General features: G+C 50.6%; 1 protein-coding gene across 1 annotated transcript in view; it reads right to left on the reverse strand.

Moving 5' to 3' along the window:
- Positions 1–1,653: 1,653 nt before the first annotated feature.
- LOC116892112 (nodal modulator 1) overlaps positions 1,654–21,798 on the reverse strand; it is a 51,182-nt gene continuing 31,037 nt past the window's right edge. Inside the window, exons 17-31 of the mRNA XM_032893591.1 lie at positions 21,411–21,474; positions 20,178–20,273; positions 17,058–17,276; positions 16,891–16,973; positions 15,370–15,529; positions 15,113–15,239; positions 13,574–13,687; positions 12,704–12,831; positions 10,714–10,855; positions 9,567–9,650; positions 7,605–7,715; positions 6,089–6,190; positions 4,339–4,458; positions 2,562–2,654; positions 1,654–2,270 (exon numbers count right to left, since the gene is read on the reverse strand). Of these exons, the coding sequence (XP_032749482.1) occupies positions 2,139–2,270; positions 2,562–2,654; positions 4,339–4,458; positions 6,089–6,190; positions 7,605–7,715; positions 9,567–9,650; positions 10,714–10,855; positions 12,704–12,831; positions 13,574–13,687; positions 15,113–15,239; positions 15,370–15,529; positions 16,891–16,973; positions 17,058–17,276; positions 20,178–20,273; positions 21,411–21,474 (1,775 nt within the window). The 3' untranslated portion in view covers positions 1,654–2,138. The remainder of the gene's footprint in view (positions 2,271–2,561; positions 2,655–4,338; positions 4,459–6,088; positions 6,191–7,604; positions 7,716–9,566; positions 9,651–10,713; positions 10,856–12,703; positions 12,832–13,573; positions 13,688–15,112; positions 15,240–15,369; positions 15,530–16,890; positions 16,974–17,057; positions 17,277–20,177; positions 20,274–21,410; positions 21,475–21,798) is intronic.

The raw sequence follows: 21,798 nt of genomic DNA on the forward strand, positions 1-21,798 counted from the left end.
GGGAGCAAGAAGCAGGCTTACAGAAGCAGATGCATGGTTGGTGGATTCAAGTGAGGCGCCCTGTATGTTGACCCAATTGGCTATTCAAATGAGGTTGTCACACAGCAAGAGAATACCAGTGGTTGGGGCGTCCGGAATGTCAGGGGGCTAGGGGCTTATCTCTTGTTAGGTGGCCCATAAAGCAATATCAATAATTTAGACTGGTTTCTGTATTTTGTTTTCTTTTATGGTCTGTTTCGTCTAAATGATGGGTCAGCTAGTCCCACAAAGCTTGGACACATCTGAACTTTTCCAGGCTTGTTTTAGTTCTGAGTCTGTGTATCTAAAAACTTACTTTTTATTTCTATAGTTGAGGGCCTTGGGCTTGTACAATTCTCTTTCTGGGAGGGGGTCTTTCAATGTGAACTAAGTATTATTATTACCATTCTGCAATTTATAAAACCAACAATACACTCATCACCCAGTCCATCAATTTTGTTCATTAACCATGTCATCTATACTAAAAACTATACCTGACTATATCCTGGTTCTAGATCCTATGCCACCTGAAAACCACCCTAACGGATTCATCAACTTTCTCAATACTAAACCGATGGGTTGTCTATGAGACTACCAGTCTCCAACCACATCAGAAATCCAAGAATGATTAATATTACCTGAAAATATGGGAAGCACAAAACATGGCTTCCAAGCTTAGCCAATTTATAGAGACTGCTGATCACCTGGACAGTCCCCCTATTCCTTAATATGTCGGAGCATCAGTCTTCAGCCTTCTGGCCCAGGATCATCTGACAGACCTTTGTAATGCAGATTTTGAAGGGCTGATCACCCTGCCTTGGCAGAGATTATCAGTCGACTATTCTGCATAATTTGTCCTTTTCTGGACAGTGTTTTGTCTGTAGATGAATTGAAGCAATTTGCTCAGTGGCTGTGTCACCACGATTTGAGTAACCCATTGATGCTCAATTTCTTCTTCAAGTTCAAGGGGTCCTGTCAGGGGGCAGACAGGTCTCTAGTCAAATGATCTAGATGAAGAAATGTCCATAAACGGGTTATTCTGTGGACTTCTGACGCCCTTGAAGATTTCCTATCTACATAGGCATTTCTGAACTGTTAAGCATAGAATACCGTTGGCCCTCTCTAATCAAAGTATTTCCAAAACCCATCTAAACTGACTCAGAACCATGACTTTGCTATCTGGCCTTTAGCTGGTACTGGTTAATCAACTAAATTTTGACGACTCTCTCCTCGATTCTTTCCTTTCTCCTCCCCTGACTCCTCCCCCTCCTGACTCCTCCCCTCTCCTGACTCCTCCCCTCTTGCTCCCGACTCCTCCCTCTGCCCAAATCCCGAGCTCTTGCCTTTATTTTACAAATTCAGAGAGAACTCCAAGGCAAACCACAACAATGGACTATGCCTCATCAGTTCCCAAGGCTTGCAGGGTTCGCACCCCCTGAGCAGCCAGCAAACCCACATGAGGGTCTGTGTCAAGTGGCCAGTCAGACAGACAGACAGCCCCTCCTCAAGAACTGAAATACTTCAGAGCCCAGCACAACAGGTTGGCTGTGCTGCAGCCCCCACCGCCTCTATCACTGGGCCTGAATGATCGCTCTGTATGCACCCCGTACAACGCCAAGCCCCCGAAGAACTGTATCTGAGAGAAACAACACCACAAATGAGTGGCTGACTTTATTCATCCAGCTCTTGGCAGATCCTTTTGGTATGGACAGATGTTGCTGCAGCTTCCAGCATGGGCCTCGAGTGCAGGGGGTAGTTTGGGGAAAGTCCAGAGGGCACGGCAGACAAACGCCATGCTTACTGGGCTCTTCTTGCAAACGAATGTGGAAGATTAGAATTATGTTCTCACACCACCAGCTTGGCTTAAATACTTCTCTGACAAAAATAATAATAATAAATTATCTTCAACTCAGAAAATAAATTGTGTTCAGCAGGGTGACAGGAGGGTCCATTCGTCGCATTGCACCACAGGGCTACCAGGAGAGGACAGACAGGCAGGACACCAACACAGGGGTCACAGGGCACAGGGCCCGCCTGAAGTGGGTAAACATGTGCCTTTGTCTCCAGGCAGGTGGCAGCCCTGGCTGTGTCATCCACAGGAGACGGGGCCTCCTTCCTCCTCACGTGCGCCTGGTCTTCTGTTTCTTGGTTTGTCTCTTCATGTCTTCTGGGCCACTGCTGTCAGAGGCCGCCTGGCCAAGGGCTCTGACTCCCTGAAGACGACTCGTCAGTTGCAGCAGCAAAGGGATGAGCTAGAATGAGAGAGACCGTGAGCACTAGGGAAGCGCCATGTATCTCCTTATGGGCGCCCCAGTGCCTGCAGAAGGCTGGCAGCGGGGGTTTTACAGAGGCTGTAACTCTCTACAGGCAACACCTCCCGAAGGGTTAGAAATGACATCACTGGAGTGAAAACCCTGGAAGAAGCTGTGGGAAGCTGCCTGGTCCCCTCCAACCTTAACCTTCTACAACTTCTGTGACCCGGAGCAACCTCCCATGGCCTATCTCCTGACTCCCGCCCTCCCATGGGGCCTTGGCTTCCCTACCTTGTCATGGTTGTAGCCTGCCAACAGGAGCAGCAGCGTCAGAGGCAGGGCAATATAGGACCCTTGCGCGATGTCTTGCTCAGGTAGCTTCCTCTGCAATGGGATAGCCGTGACTCCTTGTAAGTTCTCACTCATCGATCACTGCATCCAGAGAGCCAACCCACTCAGCCACCCACACTGGCACCTAAGATTACCAAGAATCCCTTGATATCCAAAAAGAAACTAACTGGGGTGCGGGTGTGAATCACCTGAGTCCTCCAAACCCCCGAGACTCAGATCTAGAACAGAGGCACATGGAAGACTCCAGCAGCTAAGAACTCCCCCTTGCTATCAAACCCCTTACAAATAAATTCACTCTGGCTGAGGATGACCTTGAGCCCGTGACCCTCCTGCCCCTACCTCCCGAGTGCTGAGATTAAAGGCATGTGCCACTGTGCCTGACTGATGTGTGCTACACCAGGGCTCTGCCACCAGAGCTCCACCCCCGGCTCTGCACGTCCGTGACTCAGTAACTCCCTGTCAGCTCCAGAGACGCGAAAGCTCTCATGGCTGCAGGCTGCTTGTGGACTACCTGGGAATGAGCGGAGTACATGGTGCTGCTGTGGTTATGAGCACTGTCTTCCCCACATTCCTCTGTTGAGATCTGTCACCTTTGAAGTCAGCATGACATACTGACAGAAGGGTCTGCGGACGCCACTTTTAGATGTGATTAAGTAACACAGAGAGAAGATCCTGTGTGAATGGGGCCAGCACCCTCTTACGTCATTGCCATCGGCCTGAGAGGAGCAGGTTCAGCCCCTGTGGTGCGATTGACCGGGCGGAGTGGAGCTGTAATTCACTCAGCGCATCTCCAGGTGAGCGGCTGCTGCTTGTAAGTAACCTGATCTAATGTGGATTCCTCAGCAGCCTGGACAGACTGACACGTGGCGCCTCTGTACAAGGACAGTCTGGCTACGAAGTCCGCAGGCATCTCAGAGAAACATTTACTAAATTCTTACCTTTCCCAGAAGCACTGAGCAACTGGAGCTGCTAAGTAAGGCTTTACTTTATCTAAGTGTGTGTGTGTGTGTGTGTGTGTGTGTGTGTGTGTCTACATGTGCCATATGTGTGGTCAGAGGATAACCCATGGGAGCTCCCAGTCTGCACTCAGGTCATCAGGCTGGGTGGTGAGTGCCCTTACCTGCTGAGCGACCTCAATGGCACAGCCTCTCTTTTGAAAGGCAGTCTCTGGGCTCCGCTCTCAGCCCTGACCATGTTCAGGGTCAATGATCCTAAGCTTGGACCTGGAACCTATCTCTTCCACCAGAGACTTCTCTGTTAAGTTTACAGTGGTTCCAAAGCACACAAGTTTCCAGAAGCAACTGAAATGATCTCCTGAACGTGGAATACACTGGTTTTGATAGGAGCAGTGAAGGGGCCTACTACAGGGGCTGATAAATTGACCAGGTGGCACTGTATCCATGCCTGCTGACATCTACACACCCCTGTGTCTTCTGCATCGCCCGTGAAGCTGCAGTTATTGCTACATGTTGGAGTGTCCTAATGAAGGACCGCAACGCCACAGGTCACAGGGAAATGGTGTCCCTCCTCCTCAGATCCCAAGCCTGCGACCTAAGCGGTTCTGCTTGTGCATGACAGGTTGCCAGAGAGCAGGTGTCAGTGCACAGAGGAAGGAAGGTATCCGGGGGATCCGAGGTGGGGAGTGATGTGGGCAGGAGCAGATGCTGTGCCCACAGCCTCCGTCTAAGATCTGTTTAATGTCCCCACTCTTACTTACCGTGGGACTGAACACCAGAGTGATGTGTTTGTGGTAGCCCACTGCAGCGAAAGACACTTGCGGCAGGACGTAGTCGTACTGAGACCTGGGGAGCGTGGAGTCCAGAAGCACCACGTAGTTCTGTGGGTGCAGGACAGGCAGCTCAAGCAAAGCAGGGGACACGTGGCAGCCATTCACAGCACTTCACAGTTTGTAAAGAACCCCGCTCTGGGTCTGTGCACCCAACCCATGGTCACCAACTTTCAGGCTGTAGCAGGCATGGGTCTCCAGTGGCTCTGGGTGGGATGTGACTTAACTGGCCCCCTAGCTGGCAGGTTTTAGAAAACGGAGGTCTGCTTCAAACTCCGGCACTCTGGCCGTGACCCTGGGAAGTCGTGACCCTGGGAAGCCTGCAGTGTTCACTTCTATCGCCCGGATAAGGAGTAATGAAGGAGTAATGATTGTAAAATAGATCGTGGTCACAGTGGACAGCAACCTCAAGTTCCGTGACAGCCCCCACTCATTTACGCAAAGGGGAACCATGCAGCAGCCCCCCAGGATGATAGGGAGCTCCAGGAGAGCTCAACATATCCTAGATTCTCAGAGAATAGCCCCAAGCTAAAGCCATCGAAACCAGGTTCTCTGGCACGCCTGTCAAGTGAGCGGACAGTCGATAACTGACACTGACAACAGTGGCCGGAAACCACCCGACTCTGGGGTGGAGGACAGACACCCAGACCAGAGCTTAGAAAATGCCGAGCGGGAGAACTTAGAGACACACTGTGACTGCCAAACACAGAAGGGGGTGCCATGACAGATGTAGGATTGTGGTCCTATCCTTAGAAATGGGAAAAAACAGTGGCAAGAGACTGGCCACACAGGAGAAAGAAGCGCATCACAAGGCCAAGGAAGTCCAAGAAGGACAGCAGTCAGGAGCGCTGAGAGTGAGGGCGCCCTGGTTCAGTTACCATGCTTCCCAACAGGGGAGCTGTGAGCAATGACTGGGTGGCATGTAATGAAAGAGCTGATGACCGGAAGCAGGTGAAGGACAGAACCGTCCCTGAACAGCACTGTTTGATTGCAAACAGTAAACAGAATGGGGCAGCTTTAAATCTGTACAATATCTGCACTTCTTAATATACACATGTATACACATACATATACTACATACCTACATAGACACACTACATACACACACAAATGCAGATACATGCACACACATACACAAACATATACATACACAAACACATACATAAGCACATATGCACACACAGAAACACTACAGACATACACAGACACACTACATATACATACAAAGGCACACACAAATATATACATACACTACATACATACACACACAAGTGCAGACACACACAAACATATATATATATATATATATGTACACAAATACATAAACAGGCACATATACATACCCAAACACAAACATAAGCTGTACACATAAACACACATGTACACACACACACATACACAGAGAGACACGTACATACACAACCCACACACGCACGCACACACGCACATACTGAAAAAGACACAAAGGAAGCCAATCAACACCCTCCACTCCTTAGTCCTGGATGTGGCGCTGTCTGATGGTTGTTTCCCAAGCCTCCTGCTAGGGATTTGTACTGCTTTTGTAAACAGAAAGACAGTGAGCTGGGAGACTCGTTCCGGCCCCCACTCTCTTCTGACTGACAGGCACTCATTTCTGGAGCCATATTCAGGCACAAGGCTGGCGTGCCCCAGCCTGGCTCACCTCGCCATCTCGGAGCAGCGGTGGGAAATGGAAGAAGAGCGACTGACCCAGAGACACTGTCTGGATGGGGTTGTCGAGACTCTCGCTCTTGTACAGCTTCACCTGGGCACAGAAAGGAAAGGGCACAGCTTACGATATTGAGGTGAACTTCATTGCACATGGGGTGCCTCTCTTAGTCAGAGTGAGAGAATGTGCCTGGTAAGAAGGCGGCGGCGGCTCCCCTCTGAACAGGATACAATCCTCGCCCCTAAGACTCCAGTGTGAGCAAGGCCAACCGTCAGTAATGCCTTCGTGGCAAAGAGGGAAAAGAACAGCTTCCGTATGCCGGGCGTGCAGTGAGCACTTCCTCAACAATGTCCCCATCCTAAGGACAACGCACTGTGCCTCCACAGTGCTCTAGAGAGCTGAACATACCCGGGGTCACACAGACTCATCCTGAGGCACCAGCTTGAGTTAGGTCATCCATGTGACCAGAACCACAAGTGTGCGCCGTGGCCTTTAGATCTGCAGCGGCTTCCTGCAAGGTCCAGCTCTGCACTGATCTGCGGGAGCAGTGGCCATCCTCCACCATGCACGGAAACGCAGGAGGGACCCACCGTCCCGGACCACGTCTGAGGTTATGAGAGCCAGACCATGTCTGTGCTCTTTGGCCACGCACAGCTTTGCAGGTAAAAGTTAATTCATTGGATACTTGGAAAAGGAGGTGATTTCAGCTGATTTTGATTTCTCGCTTTCCTAGAAAATTCAAGTGACTTGAACTCTGAGCCAAAACTAGCCCAGCACCAACAAGGTAGAACCAGGCCGTGGTACCATCCTCACCTCTGCACCCCCCCCTAATATACCCCCACCACAGGAGTGTGGCTACTCCCCCCACAGTCACCTTCATGGCACCCTGACACTATCTACCTGCGACACAGATGCTATCAGGGCCCAACTAAGTGTACTGAGAGCAAGTCAGAGGCCAGGCACATCCTCACTGGGCTAAACCTTCCACTGTGTTCTAAGCATACTGCCCAGGCCCCTGGACAAACTATTACCCTCTCCCAGAGGTCACAGCCTGTTTATAAAGGCTCTACATTTTCTGTGGATTTTGTCAGAGCTGGGAGAAAGGTGTGTCCAAGGTTCTGGTTTTAAAGGAGAGAACCGAGGGATATGGGAGTGTGATGTGTGGCCAAGGCAGCAAGAGAAGCAACTCCCAGACCGCCTGGCTCAGGCCATGCTCCGCTCCCAGGCGAGGAGAATGAACGGTACGGGGTCCTTCTGAGGACGCTCCCCTGTGCTGAGCCTTCATGGGACTCGACTGCCATCTGCCACACTACAGGCTTACAACTTGACACCCCAAACCAGACTCCCCCACCATTTGATGATCAGCTCCCAAGGCAGGTGGACGGGTGTTGCTTACCCCTTAACCTGCAGCAGGTGGCTGTCTGGCCGGCCCCCCTTGTAGCAAGCTAAAGCCAGAGCCAGCTGGGACAAACATCTCTCCCTTTGACTCTGGGTCTTTTCCAGGACTTACCCACAAAGTAGACAGATACTCGGAGGAAGTGATTACATTTCCACTCAGGTCAAACTGGTTGATCTGCCGGAAAACTATGATGTTTACGTCATCCACGTCATTGTTCCCGACCTGAAGAGAGAGGCGTACATTGAGCAGAGTGCAGGAGCTGCTTCCAAAAGGACCTGACCCAGGCACGCACAGCAAGCAATGGGCGTTAGAGTCCACACACACAGCATTACACGAGGGTGGTATTTATTTTCTAAGTTTTCACTGCCTGCTGACATATTTTAAAAGCTCATCCGGCAGCCCCAGCAGAGCAGAGCCCTGCCTGTCCGTGCCCACACCCTGTGGACACCAGAGGGCTCACTGCTCTTGCAGACCTGCTTAACTACAGTCCGCAACGTTGCCTGAGGGCCTGGCCAAAGCGTGAAAAGTAAAATCAGGAAAACCCTCCGGTGTGAGCAGCAGCTGCCCCGCTGTTTAAAATGGCAGAGGCCGTCAATCCAGCTCCTGGGTCAGAAAGTTGTACAGGGCCCACCACTCTGCAATAAGTGCCCTACTCTTCAGGCTTCAGCAGGCAGTGCTGCATGCGCCCCCAAACCCTCCAGGCTGGCCGGAAAGAACAGCACAACTTTAAAGTGTCTGAGCTACTTCCTGTGAATGGCATGGGCCGCAAGCTCATAGCCGAGAGGCTACAGGCCCTAGAGTGGAGCTCGCTATTGCTCTAAGTGCATATTTTATATACCCAGAAGTCTGTGCTACGCAGCATGACCGGGGAAGCATATTTTGCAGTGGACAATGGTCAGGGCAGAGACACACAGTCAGTCCAACTACTGAGAGCGATGACTGTGAGTGCTCATGTCTACATGGCACATCTGCATCAAGCCACCACCTCGAAGACTCGGGGAACACCGGAAAGAAGGTAAGAGGATGGGAGGGGAACTGTGAAAGCCAACTTCTGGACAATTGACAGCCAGTGCCCTCACGAACTCACAGAAGCCGCAGTTACCCTAACATGACAAGCCAGTCAGTGTTGTTGCATAGATGGGGGACGAGACCCAGCTCAGGAACTACTGGTAGTTGACGGCTCTGTCTTAGTTGGGGGAGAGAGAGTCATTTTCCTTTGGGGGTGTGGCCACTGTCAGGCAGCCCATGCTCCAACAGATACCCCAATGCGTGTTTAGACAGCACTGACTCAGTGGGTCACTGAGATAAAAAGGAAACGTGAATTTGGGAAGGATGTTGAGAAAGATTTGGAGGGAATTAGAAGGGAAGAAGAGGGTAGGTATGATTAAAATACACTGTACATATGTGTGAAATTCTCAAAAAATAAATACAAAATGTTAAATAATTGGATTTTTGTCTTTTAAGGCAGGGTTTCTCTGTGTAGCACTCGCTGTTCTGAAGCTGGTTTTGTAGATCAGGCTGGCTTTGAACTCAACAGATTCATCTACCTCTGCCTCCCTAGTGCTGGGGTTCAAAATGTGCGCTACTATGGCCCAGCTACATAATTAAGTTTTTTCAAAAGAACCCCTCCTCGGGGTTGTGGAGATGGCTTTGTGGACAAAACACTTGCTACGCCATGTGTCAGGACAAAAGTTTAGATCCTCAGAACCCACGTGAAAGGCAGGTGGGCACAATGGCCAGCCTATAATGGCAGCAGAAATGAAGTGGAGACAGCAGCTCCCCAGGGCAAGCTCAGTCTGTGAGTTCCAGGTTCTGCAAGAGACCTACCTCAGAACGTAGAGAGCAATCAAGGAAGACGCCTCATGTCAACCTGTGGCTTCCACACACATCTTCACAAGTGCACACACCCACACACATACACACTACCACACAAGTACACAAAAAGACCAGACCAAGAAAAAGCCCCTCTTCAGACGCCACTCGAAAGGATGCTGAGTTAGGATTTACAACCCTACCCCGGAGAGCACTACCTACTGGACGGCACTGCCCGGCCATGGCAGAGGCGATGCTTACCTCAATCACCCGATGGTGGGGCAGCGCCCGCTCGATGTGGTCATTGCCTTCTGCCTTCAGCTGCACGTGGTACATGCACCCTGGCTACAAGGATACCGGTTGTTACTTCTCTATAAAGTCTGCCACACATGACCTGAGCGTGACTTTGCTACAAGTGATCACCACACAGGACATCTCTGTCCCCCCCCCATTTCCCAATCTTCACCATCCACTTCCCAACGAGACCCTTTTAGAAGTGCACTGGTGACAAGATGCTGTCAGTGCCATAATTCCTTCTGACGCAGCCCACTCTCATTCCCGACTCACAGGTTCAATGTGGCTCCTTACCAGATTACAAGCATCTCCCTTATTCTCACAGACTCTTCCTCCCTCTGTGCTCACCCCATCCTTGACCTGTGCACGTCCAGTTACAACTGGAACCACACGGACCATCCTTACAATGGACAGGATCTGCTGTTTTTCTTTTAAAAAGAGACTTAAATGCCCTTATTTATGTCTTTGTTTTATTACTCAGTCTTATAGGATTATTATGTTCACTAGAGATACTGTGAAAAAGCTCTGGTATTCTCCTCTTTGCCTTTGGAACAAGATAAAGAGCTCTCAGCTCCTCCAGCACCATCCCTGCCTGGATGCTGCCATGCTCCCACCTTGATGATAATGGACTGAACCCCTGAACCTGTAAGCCAGCCCCAATTAAATGTTGTCCTTATAAGAGTTGCCTTGGTCATGGTGTCTCTTCCCAGCAATGGAAACCCTAACTAAGACAGAAGTTGGTACCAGGGACTGGGTATTGCTGTGATAAGGCCTGACCAAGCTTTTGTTTGGAAGGATGTTTGGAAAGCAGTGGGATGCTTTAAGTGGGGCCTAATGGGCTCTCCTAGTGGGAATATGGAAGATGGTGGTGCTGGGCATGATTTGAACTGTGGAGGCCTGCTGGTTCAAGATTTCAGCACTGGGCAAAGCTATGCCAATTCCCCTTTAGGGACCTCATTTTCCTACAGACAAACTGAAACAGGCATACAGGCTAAACACACACCCTGTCAGCCAAAATAGGGACACGGGGATTCCAGAGACCCGCCTCCAGCCGGTTGGCCCAGGCTATCCCACAAGGACACCACAAAATACCCAACAAAGCACACAGCCTCACCAGCAGTCCACGTAACCGGAACTTCCCCTCCTCGTCTGTTACGGTGTCTTCTCCATAGATGCTACAATCCTTCTGCCCCACAGCTTCCACTGCAACGCCCTGCTCTGGCTCTCCGTTTAAAGAGGACACTGTGCCATAGCAGCTGGTGTGACAAGAGAAGAAACGGAATATGACACCTTCCGCCCTCTGAACCCAGGGCGCTTGTTTACCAGCAGTTCCAGGGCAAATCTGCTCAGTAGGGATACTTCCACTGACGAAGCACTGGAGGATGTAAATGACTCACGAGGATTTTCATTCCACACAAGCAGTTGAAACGATGCCCTTTTCTACACCTCGTCTGATTATCCTTTATCCAAAGCGCTTTTGCAAACTCACGTAAGCGTGCATGTTTGTGTGCCCTGTGCCCATCCGCACAGGGTTAGCGGGAATCACTCAACTGTCTCTGAGAGAACTTTGAAAAAATGGAAATTCTGGACACCTCCTGGAAAGGGAGCTGGGGTCAAGGAAGCAAGAATAGAAAGGATGGCTGGCTATCCATCCATCCATGTATCTATCTATGTATGCATGTATGCATGTATGGATCTATGTATGTATGTATGTATGTATGTATCTATGTATGTATCTATCTATCTATCCATCCATCTATGTATCTATGTATGCATGTATGGATCTATGTATGTATGTATCTATCTATGTATCTATCTCTCTATCCATCCATCTATGTATGCATGTATGGATCTATGTATGTATGTATCTATCTATGTATCTATCTCTCTATCCATCCATCTATGTATCTATGTATGCATGTATGCACGTATATATCTATCTATCCATCCATGTATCTATCTATGTATGCATGTATGTATGTATCTATCTATCCATCCATCTATATATCTATGTATGCATGTATCTATGCATGTATGTATCTATCTATGTATCTATATATCTATGCATGTATATATGTATGTATGTATGTATGTATCTATCTATCTATGTATCTATCTATCTATCTATCTATCTATCTATCTATTCATCTATCTACCTACCTATTTGGTGGGGTTTTGTTGTTGTTTTGGTCCCATTTAATTTGGGTTTTTTTGAAACAGGATCTCTTTCCTGTAACTCACTGTGTAAATCAGGCCTAGCCTCGAACTCACAACCCTGCCTACCTGTGTTTTGGATTAACAGTGTGCACCACCATATCCAGTCAGAAAGCTAACTTTCTATATCGACCCTCTTTCAACATCTGCAAGTTCTACTCTCGTTATTATGTTTCCTCCTCTTAAAAATGTAATCATACTTCAAACATTTTTAAAACATACATTTTTTTTAGCAAGGCACTAGGCTCCCACAGACAAGTTTTCAGAGAGTATGCTGATCGCTTCTCGGCCTTTTGGCTAAGATCAAGTGCAGAGAGTATGCTGATGAGTTAGCAGCAGGTGACATACTGGAAGTAAGGTAGGATATGGGGGAACACTGGAAGGAGGGTAGTAGTCACCTACACATTGTTAGAAAGAGCAATCACCTTTCTGACCTCTACCTTACCTCAAATGCCCCCCCAAATTCAGTCAATATGAAGTGTTGGAGGGCATTTCTAGATCAGAGTCCCAGTGTAGCCTACCTGCAGCCTGGGGGAAGGCATGCACCTGCAGCCTGGGGGAGGGCATGAACCTGCAGCCTGGGGGAGGGCATGCACCTGCAGCCTGGGGGAGGGCACGCACCTGCAGCCTGGGGGAGGATATGCACCTGCAGCCTGGGGGAGGGCACACACCTGCAGCCTAGGAGAGGGCACACACCTGCAGCCTGGGGGAGGGCATGAACCTGAAGCCTGGGGAGGGCATGCACCTACAGCTGGGGGAGGGCACGCACCTGCAGCTGGGGGAGGATATGCACCTGCAGCCCGGGGGAGGGCACGCACCTGCAGCTGGGGGAGGGCACGCACCTGCAGCTGGGGGAGGGCACGCACCTGCAGCTGGGGGAGGGCACGCACCTGTAGGCAGTTCGGAAGCCAGTGATGGTGATCCTCAGGTTCTGCCCCTCCTGCACTTCTATCATCTGTGAGGATGGCTCAAAGCGGAACTCCTTCATCATAGGTTTAAAGTAGTACTGACCAGGACTCTGCCAAGAGACAGGCACAGCTGAGATGGCTGCCACAGTTTGGATGGCTTAAAGTCACCATGAGCTACAATCAGGTGACAGAGCAGCAGAGCCCGCAGACACACAGAAATGGCGGCTCTGTTCCGACATGTCCCAAACAGGGATTTGTTACCACCTTTAACACATCTGCAGAACAGGAGTCAGGAAGAATCAGAACCAGCATAAACAGCTGGAAAGGACTCAGCAAACAAGTGGCAGAGCGTGAGCAGACGCTGGGCGTGCGAAGCCTGTGCCTGTCTATGTGCAGCAGGCCCGTGCCAGCCCGACTTCACTCTCAAGCAGGACCAACTGTCCACACGGTCCTGCACTTCTGAACCCCACTGACCGTGACCTTGTACACCACCTCAGACGAAAACTCAGTGCCTCACCCCCTTTACACATGGAGTGGACTTTGAAGGAAATGCCAAGTCAGTCAGCCACTGTCATACTTCCCTACACACACACACACCACCACCACCACCAACAACAACAACCCAAAAAAACAGGATCTGTGGAAAACAAAAGGCTGCCTAAGGAGGAGCTGCTGTGGTCAGACAATGAATTATTCTGCCTTGGTGTAAGAGAAAGCATTGATCAGGAACAGCGAGTAAGGGCCGTGCGTCTCTAGAGCCCTCCACATGGCCGTCTGTTCTTACACTGTCCAGCTACACATCCAGTCACCCGTGCCTTGACCCCACTAGGGACCTGTAGAACTTGACCTTACCAGGTTTGAGAATGTCAGAATGCCGTTGTCTTGGGTCAGGAGGTTGGACCGAAACACACCGCCACTGAGGGATAAGAGGACGCCAGGGAGTGGCTGGTCATCTTCAGCTTTAATCTGGAAGGAAGTAACTGGTCAGAACACTCTAGAGCTGAGGCCAGCGGTCTACAGCAGGCAGGCCAGCTGCAACTGCTGCAGTGCAATAGGGAGACGAGCAGAATGTCCCCCCAATTGGGCATCGTTCCTCGAGCAAACTAGGACCTGCTGTATCATTTACAGTCAGTTTGTCACGGTCTGACTGTGAATGTGCCTTTGGGCTCACAGGCCCGAACACTCAGTCCCCAGCGGGTAGGTGATATTTTAGGAGGATGGGCAAACTTTGGGAATGGGTCCTGATGAGGATGGGACTTGTTTTCCTTGGCCTCCAGGTCTAAGCAGATTGAGCACCAGGCCCCCAGCTCCAGCGGCTACCATGCCTCCCCACCAACATGGACTTGGGTCCTCAATGAACCTAAAGCAGTCCTGTCTTAATTGCTTGTACTGGGCATTTTGTCACAGCATTACCATAAATTATCTTTGCATGGCCAAATACGTTCACCCGGCAAATGAAGAACCTGATTCACTACAAGTCCAGTTCCCAAACAGCGTTTACGTGGTGATCTCCCTGGCGCATCTTCAGGAGCTGCAGAATCAGAGTGTGTCCTCCACCTTCCTAGTCACTGAATGGCTTCCACAAACTGTCGTCCATCTGTGCCGTTCATTCTTTCTGTCCTAGGGGGCTGCTATGTTCCGTCATCTAGGGGTGTCTTATAAACCACAGCTATCATCTGTGGTGCGCACAGTTCTTCCACGTCTCCTCACGCTGGTCTAACACACACTGGCCTGACGCCTCTCTCTGCAGTGATGTGCTCTATAGAGTCACACTCGACTCCGGCCCAGCCCTTGCTGTACCACACACCGCACAGAAGACTGGGGACAAGAGAGACACCAGGCACCACCATGGGAACACGGAGCAAGTGAGAAGATAGCCTAGGACCTAGGGAGGGAGCTCGGCTGCCTAAGTGCCTGCCCAGCACGCACGAAGCCGTGGGCTCCATCCCCAGTACTGTGTATACTGAGGGGTGGACATCTGCATATACTGAGCCTGTCATTCCGGAATTTGACAGAGGGAGAAAGGAGGACTAGGAGTTCAAGGGTACATTCTATACGACAAAGGGAGTTAGAGGATCAGAGGCCAGTCTGGGATAGACACCCTGCTTCCAAAGTCAGGGGAAGACAGCTGACATGCACAACCACAGGAAGGTTGATGTCTCTCCACAGTATATCCAAATAAAGGAAGCCAGGCCAGCACACGGTGCACAATTTCACTTATATAGATGCTCTGGAAGACGGAAAGCCGCTGACAGAAAGAGGAAGGAAGCACCAGCCTGAAGGATTGTGCTCTGCATGGTGTTCGCCCATGTGTGGAACTGGCTCTCCACTTCCTGTGTGGTTTAGCATCGTGTGCTTTACCCTCAGTGAAGTGCCTTTGAAATGCATTACCTCGAAGCTCACACCGGCCAAGGCATAAGCCTTGAAGTCTCCCACAGTTCCTTCCACGGCAGTCAGCACATAGCCTTCCTTCTGCGAGGTCACAGTGTACTCCAGGTCACTGTGTAGGGGGCCGACACTGCAGGAAAGAGAGCCAGACACTACAAATGGCTGTCTCAGAGGAAGCTTAGCCCTCCCCCAGGAAGAAGCCCAACCTGCCTCAAGGGGCTCCCTGAAGCCAGCCAAGTGGTTTCTCTTTGGGGACATACCTGTAGGCACCTTTGTCATCAGTGAAGACAGTGATCAAGGGTGAACTTGCTCCCTTCTCGCTGATGACAATCTCCACTCCCTCCAGCTCCGGGTGGATCTGACCTTCCAGGAACAAACCCGCCTTCCCATGGATCTCAATCAACTTCCCCGGGCAGCTTTCTAAAGGGGAAGACAACGGGGAAGGGCGGCACCCAGCTAGAGTTTTCTGATGAAAGAGAGCCCAGACCTGAGATTACTGAGGAGGAGCGCAGGCTGGAGAGACGCTTCTGTTTCGCAAGCATGAGACCTGAGTTTGAAGCCCAGCACACACATAAAAAGCCAAGTTTAGCCATGCGCCTGCAGCCTTAGCACGGGGGTGAAGGCAAGAGCATGGCTGTGGCTTGCTGGCTGCCAGTCTACCTCCAAGTTCAGTGACAGACCCTGTCTCAAGAATAAGAGCAAGCCACCTAAAATCTTCTTCTCAGGGGGTGCTGTTACCTCAGACCCAGTGGGAAGACTTAGGGGAGGGGAAGACAGCAGAAACTCACTCTTCCAACAGACTCAACTCTAAACACGCCGTACAAATGTTCCCCAGGCAAATCCCTGTGATAGCCTGTTCCTCGAAAAGACCTTCCCTCCACGCCTGGGAAAGGGAGACCTAAACCATCAGAAGCAATGAGCTCAAGCAAGTTTGGCAACTGATGATACGGCAATTCCTCTGCTTTGTGGGCCAATAACATCAAAGGAAGACTGGTCCTCCAGAAAACACCACTGTGGCTGTCTCTGGCTACTTTGTGGGTTCTTCCTTCTTCCACTCTTTCTACCCCTCACACTAGATAAGAGAGAAAAAGAGAGGAAAAGAAAGCGATCCCTGAATAAAGCCGAGGGTCAGAAAGGGGACGATATCATTAGACTACGTCCTACTGATTCGGGGCACTGAGTTCCTTGAGGTAAGTGTGATCCTCGCCTTCAGGATATCTAATGTCTTCCTATTTCTGCTTTGTACATAACTACTTGACCAACCGTGACCAACAGCAACCAACAACTCACTTCTCAGGGCCACGGCATTTATAGACCCTCAGAAAAGTCCCCAGAATTCCAAATGTCACGCAATCACAGAAATTATCTGCAGCTGGCAAAAGCACGCCCCTGATAGAGCACAAGGCGAATCATAGTCAGCTGCTGTGAACAAGCTAAAACAGCCCACATCCCACACCTGAGATTAAAACAAAAACATTCTTATAATATTTCTGTTTTTTAAAGAAACCAAAATTCCAAAATACTCAGTACATACCACTACACCTGTAGTCACAGAAACTGTCTCTACTTAGACCATTCATATACCCACCCATCCACCTATGCATGCACTCTCCATGCATCCATCCGTCCACCCATCCATCCATCCATGCGTCCATGTTCTAGTGACACCAAGCACTAAAGAGGCCTTTGATGGCTTACAGACACAGCTGCACAAATATAACACAAAACCACACAAAGAGAGAAACGGAGGCACGACACTCACCCATGGAGTGGACACGTACCTCCACTGACAGTGGCTTCCATGGATGGGGGGTAAAAGAGGAGCTCTTTGGACGAGGGTGTAACGGTGATTTTCTCCCCAGACCTGAAGGAGTGAGAACGGTTCAGCGTGGCGGGTTGGCTCTATGTCCCAGGAAGCCAGAACGCAGTGAAGAGTACAAGCGCTTACCGGGCCCAGTAGGAGAAGTCGTAGGAGAAGGGGCCCTGTAACTCGTCCACCATCTCTTGCCCAGGAGGTCGGGCCCTGCCTTCTTCTCCCTCTTCTTTGCCATTCTTCTCCCGCTCCTGCCTGCGGGTCTCGATCTCTGCCAGCTGCTGTTCCCTCCGCAGCTCCTGTGCAGACTTCAGAGGTCCCAAGACCAAGGCTGGCTCACTGTCAATGGAAGACCTGGAGGAGACACAGGTAGGCTCTGGGGCACGGTGCTCATCCTGCACTAGATGGGACCGGACATTTCCACATCTGGGGACTCACAAGCAAAAGCCAGACACCTTACAAAGGCAGCCCAGGGGCATAATCTTTTGTTCTAAAAACACTAAGTAGGGGGTTGGACAGATGGCTCAGTGGTTTGGCTGCTCTCCCAGAGAACCTAGGTTTGATTCCGGGACTTCTTCTGGCCTCTGCATACACATAGTACAGACTCACATAAACTAAAATTAAAAAGTAATAATAATTACATTATTTTAGCAAAATAAAAAAACTGGGGCTGGGAATGTATCTGCTTAACATGTAAAGATGAGGATTTGAGTCTCCCAAACCCACATTTTCATAAAAGCCAGTTATGGTGGCAACATGCTTATAACCCAGTGCTGGGGAGGCAGAGACAGGAGGGACCCCTGGGGTTCCCCACCAGACGGCCTGCCCTGAGCAGCAAGCTCCAGACCAGTGAGAGGCCCTGTCTCAGAGAAAGTATATGGCTCCCGAGGAACAACACCTAAGACTGCTGCTGACCTCTACACACATACACACCTGCACATACCTGTGTGCACATACAAATTATAAAATAAATAAAAATGGAACATCAGACGATTCAGTCCTCTACCCTTTCACACCACCTTTTACAAATCTGAAGGATCGGGAGCTTGGTAACGGTGGAGCACGCCTTTAATCCCAGCACTCGGGAGGCAGAGGCAGGGGAATCTCTGAGTTGGAGAACAGCCTGGTCTACAGAGCAAGTTCAAGGACAGCCAGAGCTATGCAGAGAAACCCTGTCTCAAAAAAAGAGGAAGAAGGGAGGAAGGGAGGAAGGGAGGGAGGGAGGGAAGGACAGAGGGAAGGAGGGTGGGAGGGAGGCAAGTGAGGATGATGAGAGAAAAGGCCCAGCAGACACCATGCAAGGAGAAAAGCAGCAGCTGTGGGCTCAGTGAGTAGTGTCATGGTGCCCACTGGGACGGTGACACTGGCAGAGAGTGAAGAGTACCTGGCCTAGGGTCAGGGTGGAGAGAGGCCTCGGGAAAGTGGATCATGGTTGGGTGATGCCCTCTAGGGTAAAAATTCAATGGGTGTTCAAGAGACGGTAAGATCAGAAAACCAGGAGCAGAGGACTCATGGAAGGGCAGACAGGTCAGAAGGAGCCAGACAGGGAGCAGGGGTCACACGCCCTTCAAAGTCCCGTGTGGGCTCTAGGGGAGCCTGGGGTGGAAAGCTTGCTGGGGCTTTCAGTGGAAGCAGGACTGACCTCCACAGTAGCAGATCACTCTGGCCACTGTGGAGAGCACTGAGTCATGAGGCACAGCCAAGACAGGGAGGAGGGACAGGAGGCTGCTGCAAAGGCCCAAACTGCAGAGAGCGGGAACAGTGTGGACAGACAGGTACTGGGCCGGGAAGAGATTTGAATGTATTTTTACTGTAAGGGCACAGCCTTGTGGGGTTGGCTGGACCAGGCGGAGCAGAGGACAGTGACCAAGGAGCAGGAAAAGGAAGGCAGCTGCTATTTCTGAACAAAGGGAGACTACAGAGCAGGTCTACTGATACAAGAGCCAGCAGCTGAGATACAGCCTAGCAGGGTCAGGGTCCCCAGAAGGGTGCAAGGGGGTAATGTCCAGCCAGAAACAGCTCATACGGTCCATCAGCACAAGCCCGTGACAGGAAGACACCACCACCGCACTCCCAAAGCTATACAAGTAAATTATGAAGACGCACGCCGGTGCCCTGGAGTCACTGTGGCCAATGATGAACGCTTAGCAAGCAAGATGAAGCCAGGGTACCCACAGGGCCTGCACCCCTGAGACTCAACCCTGGACCCTCCTCACACACAACCCTATTCCCACCCATCCAGCCCTGCAGTCAAAATGGTGCCAGGCTTCTGCCACAGGCTCAAAGGTCAGACCCAAGCACGTTCAGTCAAACGCTTGTGGTCATGTGTTTGCTTCTATGTGAGACTGTCAGTACCACAGGGGCATTTACAGCCTATGAAACCCAGGGCAGTAACGCTGGCAATTCTCAGTGGTATTTTCTGGGCGCAATGTCACAGGCTGGGCATCTCAGCTAAAACGACACTGGGAGAGAAGGATCGATCACATAGCAAGTTCAAGTCCAGCTTGGACAACTGGACCGAAAATGAAAGTTAAGGACTTGTGGGTGTGGCTTGGTTTTGCCTAGCGTGTGCAAGGCCCTGGGTTCTGGGTTCAACCTCTAGGACCAAGAAATAAACACTACTCTGTGTTTGTGTGTTTGGGTGTGTGTGTGGAAGGTGTATACATGTATGTGTTTGTGTATTGTGTTTATCTGTGTGTCTGTATGTACATATCTGTGGGTATGTATGTGCACACGTATGTGTGTCTCAGTGGTGTTCTCAGCATCCATGACAGGTGGGCAGGAATCTGGCTGGAGACAAAACCAGAGGAGGGGGGCGAGCTCCTCAGAATGAGACAGCCATGCTGTCCCAAAATCTGCCACTTCCTGAGAAAACTGGGGTATCAGAGACACCTCAGCAGCATGGACCGTCCCTCAGCAAGGCCTGCCTCCCAAGTGCCTTCTCCAACCTAGACAGGAGCCATCTCTACTCCTCCAGACCTCGAGGAAAGAGCTGAAGGAAAAGAAGCGATGCCTGAAGTCACTAAACACCTGAGCTACAGTGAGCAACCCTGGGAGATTCTTCTCCCTCAGCCAAAAAAGCATAAAGAATTCAAACATTTAAGACTCGGACCCCAGCTGTCAGGAAGTCCCTCCTCACGCAGATGCAACCAGGGGCTGTGTTTCTATCACTGTGTCACCGGAGTGTAAGAGAGGGAGGCCACTGCTGTAAACACGTGCAGCAGCCCCACTCGCCGCCCACACAGGACGTCTTACTTGATAGTCACTGTGACATCCATCATTTTGTCAGTGATGATAGTTCCGAGAACATGGTGACGAATGGCTGTCAGCGTCAGGATACTGGGTGAAGACCTACAAATCAGACAGAGAAGCACTAGCAGCAGCCCCTAAACAGACTCCTAGGGGTCCCGGTACTGCCTTGGACCCTCCCTGACACACTGAGAAAGCAGCCTGCAGGCTGGGGTGAGTAGACTCAGGGAGCCTCGCAGTACAATGTCATAATTAGATTTTTGTCTCTTGACACAAGATGACGCCGTTTGGCAAGAGAGGACTTGTGTTGAGAAAATGCTCCCACCGGACTGTCCTCAGGGCAAGCCTGTGGTTCATTTTCTTGATTGATGATTGACGGGGGAGGGCCCACCTCACTGAGGGCACACCACACCTGGGCAGAGGTCTGGCGTGTGTAAGGAAGCAGGCTGAGCAAGCCAAAGGGAGCAAGCCAGTCCACAGCATCCCTCCTCAGCCTCCGCCTTGGCTCTTCCTTCCGTTCCTGCCCTGACTTCCTTCCCTTCATGATGGACTGGGATTGGAACATATAAGCCAAATAAACCTTCTCTTCCCAAAGCTGGATTTGGTCATGGTGTTTACCACAGCAATAGAAACCTAAATAAGACATCGGCCAAAGATGCCAAACCTCCCAGGCCTCACTGATGGGAAGGAACTGGCTCAGAATACCATGTTTACCTTTTTAGAAGTGCGTGGGAGCTACTGAGAATAAGGGTGCGATATTTTAAGAGCAGAATTAGTTCAAAGACCGTGTTCTTACAGCATGGCCTTCCCATCTGAGTTTCCAGAACTCTATTATCATTATTGTTGTGATTCTTATCGAGAGGGTGGAACCCATACAACAGAACACACGTGGGGTCAGAGGATAGTTTTGGGAGTCCCCTTTCACCTTGACATGGGTTCCAGGTTTTGAACTCTGGCCTCCAGGCTGGCTCAGCAAACACCTTTACTCAATGAGCCCTCTTGCCAGCCCGTGAGTTACAGAATCCTTAGGAAGGAAAGTCTGTCTCCATTTCTTAGATAACATCTTAGGATATCATAAAACCTATATTGAGAACTTCACTCAAATGTCTAATCTTACCTCTTCCGAATGAAAACAAACTAGCGAAACCCACTAGAAATGTGCCCGAGGGCTCAGAAACAAATGAGGAGACGAAAGAGGAAACTACACTCCCACACCCACCGCTCTGTCCCCAAGCTTACGTGTCATAGGTGTAAAAGGCTTGCTCAAACCGGTGGCAGGAGCGAGGAGTAACTTTGTACACGCCTACAGAGGGAAACCAAACGTAACTGAGACTGGAAGGCGCTTCCGGCACGTGTGCTCCAAAGGCAGCAGGCCTCATCTGAGAGCTGAAGCTTATCACAGACCTGAGGTAACGGGACTGGAAACACCAGGCCGGCTGCTCTCCTGCGCCAAAGACCCCTCCCTTCACACCCACTTCAGAGCGCTCTACCACCGTCAGGAACTCAGCGACTCCCGACATGTGTCTGCACCTGCTCGGACGCAGCTAGCGTGCAAAACAGCTACACACAGAGAATGTGCTGCACGCACAGTGGGCTATGACTGAGCAACGGAAAAGAACAGAGCACT

The sequence above is a fragment of the Rattus rattus genome, chromosome 2 (assembly GCF_011064425.1).
Source record: "Rattus rattus isolate New Zealand chromosome 2, Rrattus_CSIRO_v1, whole genome shotgun sequence".
In the NCBI taxonomy this organism is placed as follows: domain Eukaryota; kingdom Metazoa; phylum Chordata; class Mammalia; order Rodentia; family Muridae; genus Rattus; species Rattus rattus.